Source organism: Trachurus japonicus, chromosome 7 (genome assembly GCF_045865225.1).
Source record: "Trachurus japonicus isolate A0001 chromosome 7, Traja_1.0".
NCBI classification, from domain to species: domain Eukaryota; kingdom Metazoa; phylum Chordata; class Actinopteri; order Carangiformes; family Carangidae; genus Trachurus; species Trachurus japonicus.
In genome coordinates, this window is record NC_140913.1 from 372,946 (window position 1) to 397,422 (window position 24,477).

At 41.1% G+C, this 24,477-nt stretch overlaps 2 protein-coding genes across 2 annotated transcripts; both read right to left on the reverse strand.

Moving 5' to 3' along the window:
* Nucleotides 1-1,177: 1,177 nt before the first annotated feature.
* eif2s2 (eukaryotic translation initiation factor 2, subunit 2 beta) lies at nt 1,178-9,228 on the reverse strand. Its single transcript, XM_085780685.1, has 9 exons — nt 9,125-9,228; nt 7,567-7,747; nt 6,679-6,779; nt 6,375-6,504; nt 6,195-6,295; nt 5,236-5,384; nt 2,507-2,563; nt 2,329-2,414; nt 1,178-1,673 (listed from the first exon to the last, which is right to left on the reverse strand). The coding sequence occupies exons 1-9, from the start codon at nt 9,137-9,139 to the stop codon at nt 1,498-1,500; spliced, it is 996 nt and encodes a 331-aa protein (XP_085636811.1). The 5' UTR covers nt 9,140-9,228; the 3' UTR covers nt 1,178-1,497.
* A 2,868-nt stretch (nt 9,229-12,096) lies between these two features.
* Nucleotides 12,097-24,083, reverse strand: LOC146983890 (charged multivesicular body protein 4b-like). The gene is made up of 5 exons (XM_085780688.1): nt 23,764-24,083; nt 20,932-21,109; nt 19,856-19,970; nt 17,811-17,937; nt 12,097-13,428 (listed from the first exon to the last, which is right to left on the reverse strand). Exons 1-5 carry the CDS (start codon nt 23,945-23,947, stop codon nt 13,364-13,366), a joined length of 669 nt encoding a protein of 222 aa, XP_085636814.1. The 5' UTR covers nt 23,948-24,083; the 3' UTR covers nt 12,097-13,363.
* Nucleotides 24,084-24,477: the final 394 nt, after the last annotated feature.

Genomic DNA, 24,477 nt, shown 5'->3' on the forward strand with positions numbered 1-24,477 from the left:
TAATCAAATTATGTGACCTAAATGATATAGCAAGAGTAAATCTTGGGGTTTAGTTGCCCAGTTGGGAATCCAACAAATACAACAGTGAGATAAAGTAAAAACTGATTTTCCTTTTACATAAAAAAAAATTACACTCTGGTAGATGACAATATCTAAACCTGGAAGGTTCTTCATGAGCCAAATGTAACTTAAGTGAATGCATTTTTTAAAAGTAACATTTCCTTGTCCTACCAAAAGTAGCAGGACCACCATACTGCTGCAAACAGCCATCAGGTGCAAAATAAACATGCTGCTGGGTAACTAACCAACAGCCCTGAAAGAGCCATTTATTTATTGGTGTCATCACCAATTCATTTTTGAAAAAATATACAGGACTCACATTTCTAAGTTGGACTAGACCCAGTAATTATTGTGCAAAAACAAACAAAGAAGTACAGACAGCAGTGATGGAGAGAGAGAAGAATAGTTTATTTTTGTAAAAACCAGGTTTTAAAATGATTCCAGCCAGACGTTGTTATCCACTTTCTTTTCAAGCCACAACAGAACCAATATCATGTATGCACCATCATTGGACTGAAACTCTTCATATCCTCGCTAGCTTGTGTTGAAGTTCTTGAATCTCATTTGAAAAATAATGAGCTGCAACAGGAGACCGAAGTGATAGTGCTCTGAAGCAATTGTGTAGATTTAAACTTTTGGAGAAATCAAACTACACAACTGCTCACAAGTGTCCCAATAACACTCAACAAAAGCTCAACTTCTTAATTTCTGTTTCTGTCTCGCACACACACTCAGAAACTAAATTTGTTGGCGAGGCCGCACTTTCTCCATTATCAAGCCCTATTAGTGTGACTTAGTGGTCATGTTATGCTATCAAACCATCAAAAAGAGGTCTGTGCAATGAGCATGTGACAGCCATGTACGCAACAGTGACATATTTCTGTAGGTACTACAGTTGGGTGATTTTCATCTTTGATGAGCTTGGGCAAAAAAAATTCTGGCTGGCAGTTGTGTGATTTGGAGCCAGACCAGGAATATTCATAGTAAAGTGTATAATTCTACCCTGATCCACACAGTTAGAATTAAACTGTGCTCTGAACTACAATTTATCTGGTTGCATGGAGAAATTGATTTCTTATCCAAATAAATATTCATGTCAGGTATGTTAAGTGGGAGATTTGCAGGAACCAAGAATCACAGCAAATGGAAAAAAAACCTAGGAGGTGCAGAAATCATCAGCATGACAACAAATCAAATGCATCCAACAGTGTGCACGGCGCACATCATGTGCTTACAGTGCCTGAACCTCATCTGTCAGCTTTCATTACTCTCTTACTCCTTTGCCTGGTCAGGCTGTGACAACTTAACAGCCAAACCCTCCTCCAGTTTGATTCAGAGTCCTTTTAGCAAATCAGGGGGGCATCCAACCCCAGCTTCAACCCCTCTGAGGAGAAAGGGGAGGCCAAGAGAGGAGGGGGAGCCCGGTATCGGTGGCCTTTAGTTAGCTTTAGCACGGAGCTGTGCCCTCTTGCCTGTCACAGCCTGGAAGCCAGTCTTGATGCTGGCAACAGAGCAGCGGGAGTGGCACGTCTCACACTGCAGGAAATAAAGGCGAGTGTCTTTCTGCAGAATGGTCTCTGGAGAACGGCAGGTGTGACACGTCACATACTCCTCTGCAGGTGAGAAGACAGTTATTAGCACTGCATTATGGAAGAGTCCACAGTGTATTACTTACATAGATTCTTAGAAATAAAGTACAAAGCTACACAAAGGCAGTAGTTCTAACCAAGACCTGTAAACAAACTTTGATGTGTTGCACTGCAGTCAACATTGATGAGAAATGGAATAAATTATAAGTAGGCATTTAATGAACTTTATATTAGTTTCATTTTAGAACTTTCACATTTAAATGTGTTTTGATGAGTAACAAACAACATTGTCACTAATGTTCTAATTGTAGATTTTATTATTTTGGACAAGATTAATTCCACCAAATGAAAATAATAATCATATCTGATATTGCATTTAAGTATCAATATAAATGCTAAGAAATAATTCCTGGATCTTAAAGCAGAAGTAAGCGATCCGGTGGTTTTGGCTAACTTCCTGTCAGCAACAAAGCTCTGTTGGCTCGGCTTACAGCAGAGCAGAGTGACTGACAGACCCGTGTTTCAGACCAAACACTCTATATAAGTGATTGCTGTCGGAAGATATAACTATTTAAGACTTATATTAACACAAACATTTCGCTTACTTCTGCTTTAATGGAAATAAGACACAGTTTGTATGGTGCAAAACAAAACTTATAATGGTTACATTTCCACTTACTGATATATCTTCTCAACACATTTTCTATCTGTTTCTGCTGAAATCTGCCTTTGATCACAAGCTGGTTATTTCCATCTATAGAACCACTGTAAATAGAAAGAAGAGAAAAATCAAACTTTCACACAGATCTTTCATTTGTATACAATAAGAGCTGTCCACAGTAAATTAAAAGAAGTACCTTGTACCCAGCTCAGCCAACAGGAAAGCAAGGAGATGTTTGGGTTGACGATGCAACCTGTGATGAAGAACATGAGAGGTCAGTCTGTAGATAACAAGACCATTCAAATTCTACAAAAAAAGAGAACTGGGAATTAAGTATTAAAGCAGAGCTTTGCAAGTCGGCCGGAAATAGCTCGCTCCTTCGTTGGTTTCTCTTTTTTTCCCTCTCCGGAGCTCCCCCACAGTTCTGGGAGGCACATGTCACTGTCGTAAAAAAAAAAAAAACTCGCCGCCACCACCTCCTCCACCCCCCCTACACGTGCTTGTGTTTACTGCTGTTTGCTAAGCCCTGCTAACACGGAGCTAATGCTAACACGGAGCTAACGCTAACACCGAGCTAACGCTATGCTAACACGGAGCTAACGCTAATACAGCCACACACAGGCACAAAGACACAGACATACACACACAGGAATAAAGGTTCCAAAACGCGAAGGTGTGTGTGTGTGTCATGATGTATTACATTATCTTGTAAAAGACCCATGGTGTGTGTATCTGTGTTAGCATTAGCTCCCCGTTAGCCACAAGCTGAACTTCATCAGTAAACATTTCATGTTTCCATGGTTTCCTCCGACTTTCCGAACTCAAACCAATCACGATTCGTGACATGCATGACGTCATATGCGTTCTTATCTCGTACTGCCGTAAGGCAGTTTCTCGCGATACTTCTATCCATTGACGAGATTTGTAACACCGAGACGGACGACTGATCTTGCAAGTGCGGTTTTCAGCCAGTGGGGGGGGTGAGCGCATTGGCCTAGACCCCGTTCACTTCATAACAGGTCACTCAACCATCACAGTGACTCTGAGCCACAATAATTACAGCCCAAATCCTGCATAGTTCTGCTTTAAAGGGGAACTATGCAAGTCAGTTGCTTTTTTTTGGGTTACTTTTTTCCCTCTACGCAGCTCCCCCTACAGTTTTGGAGTGCATGTTTTCACTGTCATAAAACCTCACCGCTCTGTTCTGTTTTACAAAACAATGAGAAGTGCCAAAAGGAATGTTGTTTAAAGGTGTTCAGAAATGTCAGTTTGTCCTGTTTATGAGTTGCCGCACGAGTTTACCCGAGTAAGGAAAACAAATTTGATTGGTCGTTATCGAGCGGGCGGGATTTTCAATGTTTGGGGCGAGACCGAGCTCGGTGTGTGTGTTGTCTCAGACGTTTGATTGACGGATGATGGATCCAATACCAGTGGCTGATGAATCGTGAGCAACGTGACGCGCAATTCGTGCGCCTGCATTATCCAAAAAAAAAAAAAAACATACCCCACTTTCATCCCGGACTTACTCGAAAATAGAATTTTGCACAAAGTTTAGGCTACATCGTCTGATAGATAGTTATTACACTATGTTGAGACTAGGGCTGCCACAAACGATTATTTTGATAGTCGACTAGTCACCGACTATTTTTTTCGATTAGTCGACTAATCGGATCATACGTAAATTGAATGTAAAACATACAGCTTATCACACCAGCATGCAGCTGCTCTTATATACCATCATTAGCTTTCAGCTTGAAGTGTTTAAGGTATATGCTAACTAAAAATAAAGACAATTAAGATGATAGTTCATTAAACTTTTAATGAAATATGCAGCTTTAACTGTAGCATAAAGTGCAAACAGCTGAGTAAAATAAGGATAAGGCACTGGCCTAAACAACACCAATATAAATACTTAAAGGTTTTTTGTCTTTCCTTCATTTGTCTCTGGCATTAAACATAGCTACATTTAAATAAAATGAGGTGGACACCTGAAACTAAGGAACTGTTCACAATAATAAAGTTTTGGTAGGCCTATCAATCAAATATAACTTGTGCTCATTGTAAATAATAGGAGTCGTTCTGTTAAAAAGAATCAAATAGTTTATAAGACAATCGTCTGATTGTAAATGTCCTTTTTACTGTCACAGAAGGAGAAACATAGAAAGACTCCACCAGAAAGTTCTGTGTGAAACTGTCAAATGAAAACAAGTGAAACTGAGGTGCAGCTCAAACTCTGCAAGGTGTGGACTGTGATGAGAGCTACCGGAAAATATTGACGTAGATTTACGCCGGGAGAGAAGATGAGCGCTCATTACGTGACGAGGACGCTGTGACCAGACGCGGTAACGTTCCAATAGTCCGCGATTTTATTTTTAAATGATGAACGGCTGTTTTTCAGTCCGTGATTTAACACGGTGGAGCGGCGGTACCGCTCCTAGTAGCGCTTCTCATTTAAAATGACACAGAGAGAGAGAGAGGAGCGGTGGTGGCGGGGGGTTTCACCGGTGCCGCTTGATGAGGGATAAGACAGGTAGAGAGAGAAAAGAGAGAGACCACCTGTAAACTCACCTTGAGTGAGTGAGTGCACGTGTGTGTGTGTGTGGTGGGCGGCTGCAGCGGCGGGTGTGTGGAAGGTGCCCCAGCAGTTTTGAGAGAAAAACAAAGTTAAAAAAAAAAAAAAACGACGCATCGACTATTAAATTAGTTGTCGACGATTTTAATAGTCGACGTAGTCATGACTAGTCGACTAATCGTGGCAGCCCTAGTTGAGACCCACAGTGGGCTCAAATTCAATTTTCTTTTCTGTACATCTTTAAGTACCAGATCGCCACAAGTTCCTTCCAGTAAATCTGTGCTGAGAGTTGCCTGACCCAACCCTTAATGAAATTGACTGGAACACTTTGGGATGGAAGGTGTTATGCTCACAGTTTGCAGATGTCAGTGAAGTTGACAAAGGAGGTTTTCTTGGTTCCCACTCGGACGACCTGAGGAGGCTTCATCACAAACTTCCTCTTCTCTCCGGCTACCATGTCTGGGTTCTTCTCCCTCATGATGTTGAAGACTCGGTTCAGAAGCTGACATGGATGCCACAAAGGGAAAATATCAACTCTACTCTATGATACAGGCCGCATGTGCATCAGGAGAAGAATAAGATGTCAGATACCGGTACTTTCATGCGTCAGTATTGTTTAACTATACATAGACACAAATAGAACCAAAATCCTTGACATATTTATAGTTAATAAATTAAGTTGCCTAAGTAACAAAGGGATTTATAATCTGCCTTTAAAGAGCAGATTGATGATCAGTTAAAATAAAATGTAAGATTGTTCATTTACAACAATGTCAATTTGTTCGTGGGGTACTGGCCAATTAAGGTAGATACCCCCAAGTAGGTAGATTTCAAAGTTCTACTGACTTATGAGACTCTTAATGATAAAGTTCCATCCCATCTGAAAGACCTCATGGTTCCTTATTGTCCTTATTATTTCCTGTATATTTACTTCACGTCTGTCTGTCCTGGTTGAGGGATCCCTCCTCTGTTGCTCACCATAAAGTTTCTCCTGTTTTTTCCCTGTTTAGGGTTTTCCTGGGAGTTTTCCCTCAGTGGACGTGAGGGTCCGAGGGCAGAGGATGTTGTTATGATCCTGTGTAAAGCCCTTTGAGACAAACTGTTTATAAAAATTGGCTATACAAATAAACTAGCCTGGCTCTAGGTTTTTTCCTGCTCCAACCTCTCATTATTCTATAGGATCTTTAAAACCCCACTATGGTTCATTTTAATTTACTGTTTAATTGCTGAGGACAGTGCACATTAATGAACTTCTGCTTTCTTTTACAGGACAGAAATTATGTTTAGAATTAAAACAACAGATGGACCCTACCTCATCATAAGTGTAGTCTCTTTCTGAGCCAGCCCAGGCTGGTCCTGTGGAAGAGCTGAATGAGATCCCATCATTGTTCTTCCCCTCATCATCCTCCAGAGCTGGAAATGCATCACAAAACTATAAATCTCACACACATCTTTCTTTAGTCGATTAAAAGAGGAGGCAACTTATTCTCACCATCATCCTTCTCAAATGCCTCTCCCTCATCAAAATCTACTTTCTTTGATTTTTTCTTTTTGGTGGGAAGCATCAAGTCCAGGTTGTCCTCCTCCAGTGCCTCCATCTGCTCTCCTTCAATTTTTAGCTCCTGATTTGAGCCAATTAAAAAAAGAAATTTAGTGAGATGATGGGCAACAACCAAGAAAGGAGAGCAATGAGAAAGCAGTAGTAAAAACGGAAGAAGATTCAATGTGTTAATGCAAAATAAGAAAGATGTACTCTGACTACAAGTGGCAAGAGTAGAAGGAAGAAAATCACTGACCTTTAATCCCTCCTCAACATCATTATCAAATACTTTCTTGGGTTTCTTCTTCTTTTTCTTCTGGTTGAAGAAGTTCAGGTCATTCAAATCATCAGATGGCTCTAGAAAGGGTTAAACAAACCCAGATTATCTCCACCTTTCACAAACTGGTAGTAAAGTAATAGCCCTAAAAAATATATATATTTGCCACAGCCTATTTCTGTGATACAATATTAAAAATGAGTGAAAGAAAACAGTGTGTAAGTGACTGTGTATGATTATATGATGATCAAATTTAAGTATGGATATTAATTATACGTGTGAACATTAAATCATTAGCTGTGCCTCTTTGGATGGATGTCTTCTCAGAGGACATGGTGTCAGGGATGTAGCCATCGGTAGCCATTGTAGACCATGAAGACCAAACTGAAATGAGACGGTCTGGACTACGGATGATTTACACTGGTCACCATCAACTGTGTCTAACATTAACTCCTGTCAACTAGCAGTCTTGACAACATAACTGTCTTTAACAAAACTTAGGTTATTAGTTATACTGTTAACTTAACTACATTAAGTCACTCTCTCGCCGTTGCTGTTTGCTTTCATTACCAACATGCAATGAATCTTGGTGTAGGTCAAGCAACAAAGTGCATCATTTGTTTCTTTTCAGAGACTCCATCAAATGTGCTTGACAAATGCAGCCCCTTTTCTCAGGGCAACAGTGTGGTTTTAAAGCTAATCGTGCCTCTGAAGTCAGACACAGTGAGCGACTTACATCATTTCCCCTTTTTGTAGCCCAATTTTATAGTGTTCAGCTCAACATTGTTTTTCTAATAGAAAACACATATGTCCCCAAAATGTGTCGAAATGTTCCCCTTTAATGAGAACCTTTTTTTCCAATCACACCTTTCTTCCTGCCTTCATCTTCCTCCAGATCCATCTCTTTGTCATCTCCAGCTTCTGGTTCTGCCTCCTTTGCCTCCACCTCTTTAGCTTCTTCTCCGACCCCCTCTCCTCCATCCTCATCAAGCATGAAGGGCTTCTTCTTCTTCTTCTTCTTCTTGGTCATATTAGGATCAAAAATCATCTGCGAGAGACACATGAGAAATTTTGTTTTATGATTTCTGGCGTAATGAAGATCTGACCAAGTTACAGTAGCACGGTTGCCCATTTTGCTTCTGACTTATATTGACTGGTGTTGACATTGATATCTCCAGGTAAGTCATTTTCAGCATGTCTTGCTGTGCTCATTAAGAGTAACAGGAAATTGTGATCAAGTATACAACACCACCTGTCACCTGATAAAGGGTACCTCTATTTGTTCTGTTGTTTTTCCACATCAGGTATCCTCAATCCATTATCACAGTGATATCCTGGTTTATTATCATGTTATATCAAGTTGTGTTATTACTGCTGTTATTAGTTGGAGTTATTATCAGAGTAAGGAATTGTGACTCTCAAAAAAGTCAACTTATAACATCAAGACTATTGTTCCTATACCAGGCAATTTGATATATTTTGTCTCCAAACACCCAAAACTGATTATGTCTAAGGCTTAAGCAGTCATTTAATTAATTAGCTCATTAATCAATCAGTAGAGTTTATCTTGGTTTATGTCAGTTTCTCCATAAATGTTAAAATCAATGTTACAATCAGGCCACTGTGCTCTCCTGTTACACGTCTTATTGTTCAACGACTGATCGTCAGATAAAGCCAGCAATCGGCAAATGTCTACCTGGAATTGGAAAATAGGCGGAACGACATGAATCGATGTAACAGTGTCCTTCCTGCAGTTAAGTTACCAACTGCTAATATCTCAGCTAACTGTTGGAATCTGTGGAAATTGTGTTACTGTTGTAGCTCCACGAAACTCGCTCGTTGGTCGTCGTATCCATTTAAAACATTAAACGTTATGTATATTTGTTACACACGTCGCATTTAACACGTTAAACTGATTTTAAGGTCACACGTGGCTGAATGAAAAGAATGCGTCGCCGTATCTAATGTCGAATTTGTTTGTCCGTGCAATGGTTTCACTCTGCTTGAGAATAAAGCGATGGAGAATGAGCCGTATGCGTATATGCAGGTTAGTCGAGGGCCAGCTAAAGCTAAAGCTAAAGCTAGAGCTAACGTTACCTCGCTAGCGTCAATGCTTCAAACGGAATCACCAAGAGACTGTGACGGAGCGCTTTGACGAAGCACTGTAAATAATTATTTACACGACGCGACTGACCGCGACACAGTGGCCCGTTGGGAACTTTCTTGTCTTTTTGCTGCGAGCGGGCCGTTGTTAGCTCAGCTCGGCTATAGCCATGTGAGGACCGCCGTGGACAGGAAGGGGAGCAGCAGCGCCGCGGCCTAAAGTCATCCTTAACACTAAGCTCATCCAATAAGTCTACTAAACGCACCCACCCAGTCTACACAACGACACGGACGATTCACCAGTTATTTCACAACAACTCACCTCGTCTCCTGACATGTTTGCGTCCTTAAAACTGTCTGAAATCTGCCTTTTTGTCTTTCGATCAGTTCCACACTTCTGCGCCGAAAATCTCTTGCATCAGCGGTAGGGTCGTTATACGCATGCGCAAAACCGACGATTTAAGACGTAAAACGCCTGCGACAGCACATTACAGTTTTTTTTTGTGTGTGTGTGAAAATTAATAATTTAGCCTACTAAATATTATGGCATATTTACCACAACAATGAACACCTCTCAACAAGAAAACTACAAATATATGACTTAACTGTGAATAAATAAATAAAAATGATAGGCTAAATGAATAAATAAAAGCTAAATAATTAAAACAAATTAATGCCTCTGCACACCCTACATCTTATAGGGGTCCTCGAATATTTTCATTTCCCTGTATGCTGTGAGAAGAGACTTGGCATGCATTTTTCTATCAATCTCAAAGCACTGGGACGATTATCCATGAGTCTTTTTAAAAACAGAAAAATTTTTGTTTTTTATTTGTTTTCCTCCATTTGGATGTGTGGATGAAGAAATGTCAGGAGAATCTTGTTGTTCAAAATCACACTTAGTGTCCTTTATGTTACTACCAAACACAAAAATTTTGCTTGTGAGGGGAGTAAGTTGGATTTTGGTTGATAGCCAGTCCTGCAAATCCTCCCAACATATGGAAAAACAGATGATCAATAGTTTACATAGGTTTCACAGAAGACAAGATCAATACCAAATGCCATTCTTGGCAGCTCATTGGATGGATAGATATTATAATTTTGAAGTGAATTTCTTTTGTTGTGCTACAGGATAAGTGATAGGTATGTTTAGGCTACTTCTCAATTTCTTATGACTGATTTAGAAAAGAATTGGATAATGGCATTTCTATTTGATTGTATTGGGAAAAGTATATTGTTAAGGTGAATACGCACAACTTTGTTTGAATTTCCCTTCGCCAGAAAATCAAGGCCATTAAAATGAAGTGGGGGCGCCAAGTGGCGCAGGAGGTTAAAGCAGATATCAGTGGAATGTTTTTGTTAATATAAGTCCTAAATAGTCCTATTTTCCGTCAGCAATCACTTACATGAAGTATTTCAGCCTAAACACGAGTCTCTCCGTCACTCTGCTCTGCTGTAACCCGAGGAGAAAATTTTCCTTGTGGGATACAAGTGTTATCCAATGAGGGGAGAGAACGGCATGAAGGGCTGTGTGTGCAGCCAAGGGATGCGCGTGAATGTGGTGACGTAGCACGAGGACCAATTGATGCCTGACAAGGGCGGGGGCTGCTAACTCATGGTGCGTTCAAGGAAACTCGTACTTTGTGTTTTTCCTTCCTGTGAAGTCATACCAGTTCGATCTGGTACGAGTTCACGGGTCGGAAGTTACGAGTGGCCGTTATAGGGAACTTTCACAGACAACAGGACGGTAAAAACACGAGCTACGGGTTACCTGGAACGCTACCAAGTCGTAGTTGTGACTTGAAGCTGTAACTTACGGTTTCAAAAGCCTGCCTTGAACACAGCATTAGCCGAAACGGCCGTGCCACTGATATCTGCTTTAAGCAGGCGCCCCATGTGTAGAGGTAAAGTCCTCTCTGCAGGCGACCCCGGCTCCAATCCCACATCGGGCTGCCCTTTCCTGTGTGTCATTCCCCCTCTCTCTGCCTCTCCATTTCCTGCCCTCTCAACTGCACTATCTAATAAAAGGAATGAAAAACCAAAAAATACACTGAAAAAATTAAGTCCAGGTAGATCTATCACTTCTGACTTTGTTTCAATATTTTGGACTAACACTGCAGTTGAGAAGTGTTCAAGACAAGCTGACACCCACTGTCATAATGATATCTGTTTATTGTCTTCTTGCGATTTTACAGCATGCCCTTCTAAAAAGCAGAATTTAAAGCTCAATCGATACCATTCAGAGCATGTTCAGGAGTGTCAACACACTAATGGCATGTTTACACAACTGGAATTAAAGAATTAAAGCATCAGTTTAGAGTTTTCTTTGTGGCTCAAGAGTGTCACTTAACATTTTCCTGAAATGTTGTCTATGTCTCTCAACAAGAAAGAAGTGTGAACCTCCTGAAACGTTACACTGCCAGCATTACAAATGTTTGAATAGGGACTGAAGAATGATTATGGTCTCATTAGCTATTTACATGTTTAAATTCTATTGTATTTACAGTGCATTTACATTACACACCTACATACAAAATGTATAAGACTAAAGTGCCTGAGTTAGCGCTCTGGTTTTTACACTATATTCTGACACTTCTTTTGGTTTTGACAACAGTAGCTATAGGCTACATTGTTTCAGAATTACTTGTTCAGTAGATTACAGCATGTGAAGATATTCAATTCTCATTTCTCACCATAACAAAGGGGTTCCACAAGGCTCTGTTCTCAGACCAGACTTGTTTTTCATTTACACGATATAACCTTTTTGTTACATAAACACAATTTCAATCTTTATGCTGATGATACAGTATAACTCCAACACCGTTAGATGCATTTTATCACTTTTCCTCAAGAATTCTCATTGATGATGACTACAAAACACACATTTTTTCACTTGATCAAAAAACAAACAACAACAACTGGTTTTCCTGCTTTGTCTGCAAGACCATATCAGCACTTGTTCTTATTTGTTAATGAACACGTCTTCAAAATCTCTTGGCCAGGTGTTCTGGGAATGGCAGATACAGTTTCTCAGGGCTTATCTTCTATAGTCGAAAAATCCAAAGTGAATTGGGTAACCTGTGTCCAGGATATTCATTTTCTTTTAAAACTGTTAATTGCATTTTTTTCCTCCTACATTGTTTTCAGCTGCTTTAATTTCAATAAATGATGATGATGAAATAGTTAACTAAGTAACTGACAAAATAGTTGCCAGATAAATGAATACATCACACTGGACATACAACTATAACATAATGGCAAAGTGAAAATATAAAACTTCAACTACAATAAAAGAATTGAAAACCTTTAATGATTTTGCAAATAATGTTCTCACCTGGATAAATAAAACACAGAAATGAAAACATGCTCATCTGTCAAACCTTGCATTATGGTTTTTTTTTATTTTTTTGTAAAAAAAAAAAAAAGTACATCATGACATGATTGAAAAACCAAAGGAATTAACTCTTCAAACTCTCAAATGCTGATGTTGTAGATTGACTATACCCTAATCTGTTTTTAAACCACCATCTCCTTCTGGATTAAGTTAATAAGGTGTGACATTACTTTATTATCAGGTTATTTTTAAACAGTACACAATTTGAAACAAATGAAAGGAACCAAGACAGACAGAGCAGCATGAAAGGGTTTGGTAAAACATTTCTAGCTGTGTGTTGTGATTTGTTATAGTGAGTTCCCATTGTTGCATGCTTCACACAACCTCAGAACCTCTCAGTGATGGCAGGAATACAGTATATAAAAAGAGACATATTTGGGATATTTACACGAAATATCAAGGACCACTAGGGATAATGCATTTGAGGGGGATGGGGTGGGACGTGGGTCGCAAAAACGCGACAAGAGTGGGGAGGGAGGACAAAGCACGCAGTCTGAAACAAAAACAGGGTTCAGATTCTGCACACAGCTCATAGCTTCTTCATCCAGCGCATGCTCAGCTGTTCTCCTATTTTCAAGGGCAGTAACAAAAAACAAAACAAAAAAGGGAGCAAAGGGTTATTACTTTTCTCAAAATCCAAAAAACATCCCAGCAACTTCAATGCCACAGGTAAATATGTAAGTCAGTAATATTTAAGGATTAAGCTGCAATGAAAGTTCCAGACACCCAGTGACATTTATAATGCCACATCCCATCATGCTAACCTGACAACGGTTCTATTATCGCAGCACAGGGCTCACAACATTGCTTTTCTATATGAGCTCAGTGGGTGTCCATATAGCCATGGACCATGAAGTGCTAGCATTCTATTAAAATCAGGGGTAAAAGTATTAGATAACATAGCCAAGGTACAGTGAGAGCTTCAATATAAAAGCCCCCAACTGGCCCATTTTATTGCACACTGATGGGTATCTGGATTTAGATAGTGAAGGGAACAGAAATAGAAAGATGACAGCACTTTTCTCGTTTTGTAGTGTTACACAAAGTAGAGGGTCAGCTCTCCCCAAACACACAAAAACACTCATTCACCACATCCTATCAGTCCATTCATCCACTCGTGTTCCTTCTTCTGTCTCTGATGTAGGTGTGACATGGCTGATGCTATGTTTACATGGCTTCCATCGCCCAGCGCTGCAAATCCTCCATGTCGTCCTCATCCTCCTCTTTCTTGGCTAGAAGGGTAAAAAAGCAGAAAAAAAGGGTAAAATTAAATAATTTGGTCATGTACCATTTAGGTCAAATACAACATTATATGCAATACAGGCACTGCCAAAGATGATACATGTAGCAGCATTTATTATGGACCACGATATAATACATATGTATATCATATTTTCTGTCAAATCTGCAGTTTCGCAAGATAACTGAGATAAGCACTACACCATATAGGGTAATGTTACGATAAACTATATGAGGGTCAAGAGCTACAAGTGGTAGAAAATACCCAATTTAGAAAATTACACATCTTTGCAGAGCATGTACTGTAGGTCTACTCATCGATATAGACTTTTTGTCATTTTTTGGTGTATATCTATGTTTGATAAGAATAAATTTGTTTAAATTTGAATACATTGAATAAAACCTTGTGTTGAATGCTAATCATAAAACTAACAAACTGAGATTCTAATTCAGAGAGGAGAATAAAAAGTTTTAAATTCACCATTAACATCATGAGGGTCACTTCATATCAAATGATATTTTGAGTCAGTCTCACTCCATTTAAATAATGTGTAGCCCTACATCTCATCATTGCAATTCATTAATTTTTTTGTCACATATTTTCACTTCTAAAGAAAGAATGAGTCACTGTCTGTACAGATACCATATATCATAGATATAATATCTTCATGATACCTTGAGTAAGAGATGTGCTGTTTTTTTCTGTGCAAACTGAAAATGTGGTGCGTTTCATTCAGACCAAATACATTTGTCACTGTCTTATTGTCTTATTTCATTTTCAGAAATGAGATTTAGAGAATAGTTTTCTGCCATTCATATATGTTTATGATCGATTGTCATCTGCCATCTTTGAAAGTGAAGTCTTGTCACATCACTTCCTTGCACATTGGCTGCAGTGGGTGAAGTCACAACCAATCAGAGTGACTGATGACTGAGACTTGTCTTGGCTGTATACCACATTAGAAGAATGGAGTGCTGTTTGACTGTGAACTTAGAGTAAGCTAAGAGAGGAAGGTGAGAAGGAGAGGGCAGACTAGTTACATGATTAGTAGGGCCAGGACTCTTAAAAAAATCATTTTAATCGCATATAAATATTTGACCTGAGAACAGTGAGAAGCATTTTTTTTTTCACATGGATTTTAGTATACCATTGAATGACTGAATACATAAGCTTAAGCATTCAAGGTGGTACTTAACCAAGACCAACAGACTAGGGATGCAAATTATCGATTCATTCATTAATCGATATTTGATACATACAGATTAAATGGTCTTTCCTGCCAATACACTATGATGATTACTGTAGTATTTAACTAGGCTACTTAAATCACAGTAGCATAAACTGATTTGTTGAACTCAGCCTGATGTAAACATAATAAAACTCAGTAACCAAGCACACAGGCAGCTCCATGTTGTCCCTGTGTGATGTTCAGGGACAGGTCAGGACAGTCTGAAGACAGACAGCTCTGAGGGTGAAGTCCTATCATAATGAGATGAGATGCACCTGTGACAGTGACAGGTCATAGATATAGCGCTGCAGCTGAGCAATTAGTGCTATATAGCGCATTTAGCGTGCGCCCGTGTCTGTGTATCTATGTGCAGGCAGAGACCAGAGATGGTGTTTTAAATAACCATGCTAGCGTTTCACCAGCTCTCATCTCTGCCAGTCAGCCTCTCAAACTGCTGCCTCTCTCGCGTGCGGGCGCACCGCACGTAGACACATGTGAGAAAAAAAAAAAAATTAATAAGTGCGATTAAAATGCGTAAATTTTTTTAACGCGTAAATTTTTGTGTAATTAATTAATCGTAATTAACGCGTTAAAGTCCCGGCCCTAATGATTAGTAAAAGCAGTGGGTTTGCAGCTGCTCTTTCCTGGAGCAGACAAACAATTCCCATAAATACAGCTCCAGAGAATGAGAAAAACTCATGCACGCACACAAAATTGAGGATTACATTAAAAACCTTGCATTTAATAGTTCAATCTAGATCTTAACAGATAAAACTATTCTCTTCATTAAAGGTCCCACATTATGCTGTTTTTCAACCATTTCACATGGGTCTAAGGCTACGTTCACACCGCAGTTACAAGTGACCTGAATCTGATTTTTTCGCTCATATGTGACCCATATCTGATTTGCTTTTGACAGTGTGAACAGCACAAGTCGCATTGAATCTGACTTTTTCAAATCAGATTCAGGCCACTTTTAAATGTGGTACTGAATCGGATACGTATCTGATTTTTTTGAATGCGACCGCAGTCTGAACAGCCAGGTCGCATTTAATGCGACTTTGACATCATTCTGACCCGCGCTGCACTGTTTTGTAAATGAATGACAAATAAAGTTGATTGAAAAACAAAAAATGTGCCACAGGCGCTTGTTGGGAGAGTCAGGGGATGAGACGCACACTTATCAACGACCGATTTGATACGGGGATTACCTCAAATAATAGCCGGTATTCATTTGTTTACACAAACAAATAAAGGCTGGCCCTAAATACAAGCCGGGTCAAAAAAAAAAACTCTGTCGCCTGGAAAAAACTGACAACGATATAATCAGAAACTCTTTCAACTTTGTGGACTGTCTGCATGTGAAGACTAACTAGAGTGAAGCTGACCGCATCCTCTGCTTCAGAGAGGGACAAGTTGGAAGTTGCACTGTTGGACCTGGGTCTCTGCTCCGTCTCTGGTCCCGAACGGGCTCGGACATGGAGCGGGGGGGGGGGGGGGTGAAGCGCTACAGCGCAACGGTGACAGAGACCCATGCAGCGAGGACAGTACGTGAGGAAGGGGAAGATGAACTAATGAATGATGAGCTTGGTTGCTAATGAAAATAAACTGAGGGATTTAGAAATAAAGGCCGTTGGCCGTAGCGTCACACTGAGCTGTCAGATGATGAGCCAGGCAGGCAGACTGCATATCACATCAAAAGTCGGTGAGTTTAAATTCAGACTCTTTTTTTTTTTTTTTAAGCGTAATGCTGTGGGTATAGGGAGGCTGATGGAGTGCGGGACGGGGGATGGAGTGCGGAATCACGTCGAATCCGACGTGATTTTTTTTTTTTAGCATTAAGCCATAAAGTCCTACAATACCGGTTGCCGTTGCCAGGGTTGCTTCCATAAACACCGTTGTGGCGTGATGTCATCAATGATCAACTGCGCATGCGGGCCACTTCAGGAGCTTGAGCTGTTCACACAGCAATCCGTAGACAGGCCACATTTAAAGGCGTAATGTGAACAGCCAAACAAAAAATCGGATTTGAGCAATAAATCGGAATTGAGCATTAAGACCTGCGGTCTGAACGTAGCCTAAGTTGTCCAACCATATAGTATTCCTAGTGTATTGTCCCCAAATCAATCTGCAGCTCTACATCTCAGCAATCTAAAAGTGGCTCTCCAGAGCTCTGCTGAGAACGAGCCATTTCTGTGTCTGCACCTTGAAATGCAAATAAGATGTGTAAACCACATCCACTCCACACCTGTCATGGGGAGAGAGGGTATGGTTTTCACTACAGGTACATGTGCCAATGCTGACATTGGGAATAGGGATGGGGTCAGGCATTGATTTCCAAAAAAAAAAAAAGGTTTCTGAGACTCTAATCTTGTCTGAAAAATGTAAATGTTCCTTTTACTGTGACAGAAGGAGATACGTGGACTCCTACAGCCATCAGAAAGTTCTGTGTGAAACTGTCAAATAAAAAAACAAGTGAAACTGAGGAGCAGCACAAACTGTGCATGGAGCGACTGGTGAGAAGCTACTGGAGAATATTGATGTGGTTTTGCGCCGGGAGAGGAGACTTCCTCCTTCAGATCAGGTTCAGATGTCTCTCATTCCGTGACGAGGACCGCTGCACTGATGAGAAGCGGTATCATCCCAATATTCTCCGGTCCGCGATTTCATTTTTAATGATGGGCGGCTGTTTTTCAGTCAATGATTCAAAACGATCATCTGGCGGCCGCGGTACTGACCGCTTCATGTCAAATGATGGACGGGGAGAGAGAGAGGGGGGGGGGGGGGGTGTCGCTGTTCTGGAAATGCTTCAGCGGGCGGAGCTCATGTTTTTCCAGACTGGTCCAGGGGAAGGATGAGGAAGTACCGGGAGGTGGAGTCACTTGGGTTCCGTGCATCGTGACGTCAAGTCTGCCGGCACTTTCAATTCGCCCGTTTGGAGACACGATCTCAAACAAGTGTAGCAATCAATTAAGGGAGTGAACAGACTTTTTTCACCTCCAGGCGTCATAGAAAGGCCACGGGAACACATAGGACCGCTACAAAACCAGTAGAAAGTGGATTTTGCATAATATGGGCCCTTTAATGGAAACCAATGCTACAGTCAAGCTCTCAATTGTAGAACAGGCCTGTCTTTAGTTTCTTACCAGGTCTTGAGGGTAATGAAGTAGAAGGCACGTTGGGCAGCGGGACATTCTCTGGTCCACCGATCTCCAGCAGGTTTTTGTCCAGCTCTTCCTGTTCCAGCTCATCCAGCTCTGCCAGCAGCTCATCCTGAGACAGACAACAGCAGCATAAACCCAGACTAATTAATGCACAACACCAAAGACACTGGGTTATTGATCCTTACAAAAACAACAGATATTAAATGAAACCTTTTTCTTCAAAATTGTTGTTGTGGTGTAGTCAACAGTCCCCACAGCCATAAGAGCATTTAAAATGAGGGCTGATTCAGTCTTAAGGCCACTTGAGAAACATGGCAGGGTTTTGTCTGGCCATTCCATTTACAGGGATGCAAACGGGTCAGGACCAAAAAAGAGAGGAATTTCCCGGGGGGGGGGGGGGGCTGCTCGCCATTAACAAAAAAGTACAATATCACGGAAAACTAAATTTCCAGTAGTTCAACCCCAACCAAGTATTGAGTGCATATAGATGGACATAGTTTTCAGAAGGCCAACATTTCTATATTAAAAATGCTTTTTAAAAAAATCCATTCAAATCCAAAAATCAATTTTTTTAGGTCTTCACTGAATGTTAGTCATAATTATTACTATTAAAATAAACTGAATAAATAAAGACATGGGATGTTTCATTCAGTGTGTAATGGACATATAGGCCTATATAATGTGTTAGTTTCACTTTTTGAATTGAACACATTCTACATCGCGGAGGCGACGTCTTTCCACTTAGGGCTTCCTTCACCTCTGAAACGGGGCAGAGCTCCGTGGGAAACACCTGCCTGACACAGCAACGTAGGGAACCGTGCATGTCCACGGCGCACAGCTCCGGCATGGGGGAAAAAACGGCGTCGCCGTCGCACCGACTGCACGTGGAGACGCGCCGCTTTAATGAGCGCGCATGTCGCGCGTCTACATTGGAGGTCGGCTGTTATCAGTATAATCAGAGGCAACCATGAATGAGTTCTTGTCAGTAACAACATCTATTGCACTGTCAGCCTGGGTTATAAAAACATTTTACTGACCCCAGCTGAGACGCTCAGACGCTGAGACCCCCCCCCCCCCCCAAAAAAAAAAAAAAAAAAACTCTTCGGATCTGAACGATTCACACAAGTCACCTAATTGGTCATGAAAAAAGCGAGTTTCGCTTTTCGGCGCGCTGTTTGCATCCCTGCATTTAGGAAGCACAAGCCAATGTGAATCATTTCACCTGCTCTGATGCAATTAGTGATGTGATGTGTGTGATGTATGATGAGAAGGCAGAATGATAAGATGATCTTCTCTTTGTCACTCATTCACTCACCCCCTCTCTCTCTCTTTGATTTCAGTGATTATGGCTTGAAAAGCTCAAGAAAATGAAATACCTAAAATATTAAAGGGATAGTTCAACATTTTGGCAAATTGGCCCATTGCCATAATCGCTATAGTCTTAGCAGTAGGTTCGTTACCTTTAATTGTCGGTGCAAGCTATTTTTAGAACGGTGGAGCAGAGCAACAGGCTGCTCAGGGCTACGCTTTGGAGGCTAAGGGAATTTCTTGGTTTCCCTCATCAAACTCATCAAATACACAACCCAACAACTCCAAAAGGCTGTCGTGGACAAGTTGTGACCTGCACATTCACCACGCTATGAGATAATAACAGAACGTTACCAGACAGAGTTGTTTTCGAGGTGAATTCATGCAAAGCCACTGATGCGCGTTGCGTTCAGGGACAGTTTTTCAGCAAGCAGACTCTGTATTTAGCCTGTATTTACCTCGAAAACGGCTCCGTTTCGTAAAGTTCCATTATTATCTCATAGCGTGGTGAATGTGCCTCTGCCATAACTGCAGACAGAACAGGTGGTAAAGCTAGTGTTGGTCCCACCCAATAGAAATCTGAATTCACCTGTCACCCTCTCTATAAACATACACTGCTATGACACTTTGTCCAGGTAATGAAGTCCTAACCACTGAGTGCCCCAGCTCTAAACTCTTTTCTGCCTGAAGCACTCGAGCACTCTGAAGGTCTCACCAACCTCATCAAACTCTTCTCCAAACCCGACAGGTTTAGAGATGGCGTCTGAGATTTCCTGGGCCAGCTCCTGTTGCTCTGTAATGTCCTGCATCAGATCATCCACTTTGTCAATGTCCCTGAAACAGCAGCAAGGAGGGGACACACATCTGATTATAACACATACAGCTGAGTTGGCAAAGTCATTTATAAGGGATGCAGTAAAAACATATGAAGTCAGTAAATGCATCTATTGATGTTTTGCATTTCATCTGCAAGTTGAACAGATGTTCCCTGTGATCTTTCTATTGATTTATCACAAACTGAATCTCTCCTACTGTGCCCACAGTGCCATGAAGGCAATCAATGAAGAAGCACTGGGCTACAAATTTAAAGGGATAGTAGCATTTTTTTAAAGTGGAGTTGTATGATCTACAAATAGCTGCTAAGTAAGTACTTTAATTGCAGTAGAAGACTCTCTGCACTCCCCCCGTTAGCAACGCCAGCCCATAGCCCTGCCCAGAGATTTACAACATACAGTGTTGTGAATGGACCCAAAGAAATTGCCTATTTTCGCAGCCTAAAAGAGGTTTTACCTAAAAAAAAATACACAGTTCCATTGTTCGCTATAATATAATTTTTTCCAGCCCTTCAAAGTGCAGGAAAAACACAGTTTTTATTTGGACCTAACCAACTGCTGATCGGCAGGCACTAACCCTGGGCGGAGGGATACGTGAGTTGGTTAGGTCCAAATAAAAACTGCATTTTTCCTGCACTTTGAAGGGCTGGAAAAAATTATATTATAGCGAACAATGGAACTGTGTATTTTTTTTCAGGTAAAACCTCTTTTAGGCCGTGAAAATAGGCCGTTTCTTTGGGTCTGTTCACAACACTGTATGTTGTAAATCTCTGGGCAGAGCTATGGGCTGGCGTTGCTAACAGGAGGAGTGCGGACAGTCTTCTACTGCAATTAAAGTACTTAGGGGGTATTTGTAGATCATACAACCCCACTTTAAAAAAAATGCTACTATCCCTTTAAGATTGAGTGACGATCAGTCAAACTGTGAGGAAAGAAATCAGTGACTGCGTGCTAGCTCTCACATGTTTTCATGGGCAGACTTCATGGCCTTGGCAGCAAAGCCCATGTTCTTGAGCACTTCAGTGTTGGTGTTGGCATTTTCCAGAGCCTCCCTCTGGAACTCAATGGTTGACAGCGTGCCATCAATCTGTGCAAGCTGCTTCTCGTACCGCTTCTTTCTTTTCAAAGCCTGCAGAGCACCTGAGAAGAGAAAGGCAGACAGAGGATGAGAGAATGACTGGGGACAGGCAGGGCCACTGCTCCCTATACACACACAACACACGCTGTGCGTAGGGCCCCACCATCCATGGGGGCCCCCCATTTTGTGTGGATGCACATTGCGGGCGCACATAGCACAAGTCATCCTGATGCAGGAGAGAAAAAAAGAGACGAGTAATCTGACACCACAGTGTTGCTGCAGTGATTGACAGCAGAGCAGCATCTGACCAATCAGTGGTCAGATGCGCCAACAGGCAGTTGGAGAGCTACGTGGAGAGATCGCCTCCAAACGCTGGGAGCAAGCAAAAGGAAAAAAAACTAAACCAGAGGAGGCTCTTGCTTCACTTATGTATATTGTTGAAATAAAAAAGTAAACCGGCTTTGTGGCATAAACACTTCAACTGCTGCTCAGGAGACAGAAAAGAGGATCAATTCTGTCTAGATGTGGACTGGAAATGAAGGCACACATTGTTCCATTGTTAGAGTTTTTTGTAGGACATTCAGGTTGAAATTACTTACAACAAAAAACGGAAACATCTTTTTTTTTTTTTTTTTTAATTGATGACTATTTGTGACTCAGATTTATTGATTGGTTGATTTTAGTTTGAAGTTTATTTTTTATTTGATTTGTTCTTACTAATAAATGTTGTCAAACTAAATGGCACATCAGTCTCCCCCCTTCTTATAATAACCTCGATGGTCTGATGGGGGGCGGATAGCAATTTGAAATACATTAGTGCGATTTAGCGCCTATGTTTATTACCGTCATAACGCGACCTGTCCATGTGCCTGTGAGTGTGTGTGTTGGTGCGTGTGTGTGCGACAGCGCAAGAGAGTTTATTAATGGGAAACACTGGATGCACTGGTTGATAGTTTGGTTTTTACTGAGGAGTAACTATGAAGTACTCAGCTGTGATTGAAAAGCACCTAAACCGAGTCGACTCAAGTTGTAACTGTGTAGTGGAAAACGGTGCAAAGAAGGGATGGGAACGACACGAGATTTGGAAAATCGATTGTCGAGGCCCATGTAGCCTATCGACTTTTTGAATGAGGGTCAAGTAGCTATCCCATTTAGAAAAAGTGGTTTTGTTTTATTTAAAATATTTTATTTCATTAGGGGAAAAGTGGCACTTTCTGCTGTTTATTTGTATAGGAAATATTGAAAGACAAAATGCAATTTACACATGGAAATCCCACAAGCCCCGCCCCCTCGACATGTCGACACTCTATTTTTTTTGTCAAGGGGAGCATGTGTCGAATGTTGGTTGTTTTGTCGACAAAAAGTCCCATCCCTAGTGCAAAGTAAAAAAAAAACATAATTCTGAAGGTGTGGGGGTTTTATTTTGCCGTGGCGGTGCGCCACAATCAATTACATGTAGTGGAAACCCTGTATTATACATATGGAATTGGGTGAGGCCGGCCAGGGGAGGGCCACCAAATAAAATGCTGCTTAGGGCCCCAATCTGGCCAGGGGCGGCCCTAGTCACAGGTCAAACAATAAGGAGCAGAATTACACAGAACGACAGTAGAAGCTGACAGATGAGATGGAAGATGGGAAAGTAGAAACGAGTAGCTACAGTCATCACCAGACCAACCACAGATGTGTGTAATCTGACTGTAACTGGCTGAAACTGTCAGGAAAGTGTCATGCTGGACTGACTCATTCACCATCCTCTGTGGAGCTTGAGGAGAAGTCATGAGAGTTAAAGCTCTGCAGTACTCTAGCCAAGTAAAGACACAATACTTTTTTCATTTAAAGAATTTTAACTCCTTCGTGACTGTTGCCATTCCCCCACATGGAATGAAAAAACAACCACACCTACGATTATACATACTCACCACTTGGTGGAATCATCCTTGGCATTTTATCTGTTAGCTTGTGTCCATGCTGGTGTGTTGACATGTTGTATTAATGTATAGTAGGTGAAGCTTTTTTTCCCCTTGTTCATCTGCTTCATGTTTCCACCAGCTTTTACCCCTGCAGCTTTTTAATGGCTAATCAAACAAATGGGACATTTGTTGAAAATTTGCCTTTTTACATTTACAGTGAAGGAAACCAATGCACACTGTACTTGAAATACAACTACATTTTTGATAGGTTAATAAAATATGGCCAGTGGCAATTGTGCTAGTAATTTATTTCCATGTTGCCCATCATTACTAGCAATGATAAATGTTTCTTATATTACTGACTTGACCATCAGCGCTGCAGGCAGCTAGCTGCACAGCCTGCTGGAGGAATCACAGACTCAGCCCTGATCTATACACAGTCACATATGTAATAGAACACTCGATTACAGCTAGATCCACCTTTAACTGACTGGTTCGTTTAAATGGCCTCTAGTCGATCACACTAAAAGGATCTTTGAGACGTCTTGCTAAGACACACTGCTGAGTGGCTGAGAGAAAAGACGAGATCACAAATCTTGGCCGCAGTGAATGGAGCAGCCATGTACCCGGGCTGGGACGTTCCTCTGGCCGTGAGAGCGACGTTCGGTGGGGCTGCCAGCACTCACGACACCTCGGTAAACTTAGCCAACTGAGCTAACGTGCTAATTTTTCGCTTCAGACTGTTGACAGGAAATTTTGATGGAAACGAATAGAAACCACGAGAAAATCGGTCCCTGATATCTCACCTCGTTTGTTTTTCATGCCATTCTTCTTGGCGATCTGCAGCTCCTGTTCGATCTTCTTCTCCAGAAATTCTTGTTTCTTCGTTAGCATCTCCTCCGTCTCTCGGAGTTTCTGGATCGCTTCTTGCGGACTCGGTCCCTTTCCTCCTTTCCCCCCCCCTCCAAATATCTTACCGAATAACGACATATCTGAGATACTTCAACACACTATTTACTAAAAAAAAAAAATCGACGAACCTCAAAAATTGCCGTGTAGATAAGGCTAACCTACCTCACTGCTACACTACACTGACACTTCGCCCCAGCCTCAACCTGGAAGGATTGTTGATGTTTTTCTACTTCCTGGAGGCCTGGTGACGTACTTTGCCTGACGACGGGAGGGCGGGGCTTTTAGAGACCAAAACCATTATTCGAGCTGCTTCTGGAGAGTCATCAGCCAGGCAGCAGGTGTCAAGGCAGATTTCAGAAATGGTCAAAATGTCACAAATTTCGTTCTAAACAAAAATCTGATAATACAAAATTTGCATCTAGACGGCATGGGAATGTTGGTGATTTGTTTTTAAAAAGTGTTTTGCTTCATAAGAGAAAATCTGATGTTTAAAAATGCCACTCTTACATTGACTGCAGTTGTTCCCATGAGAGTATAATTCAATCTCAAAAATTCAGTTTTCGAGATAAAATTACCAAACTTCATCAACCACGACTCCAAAATGTTGT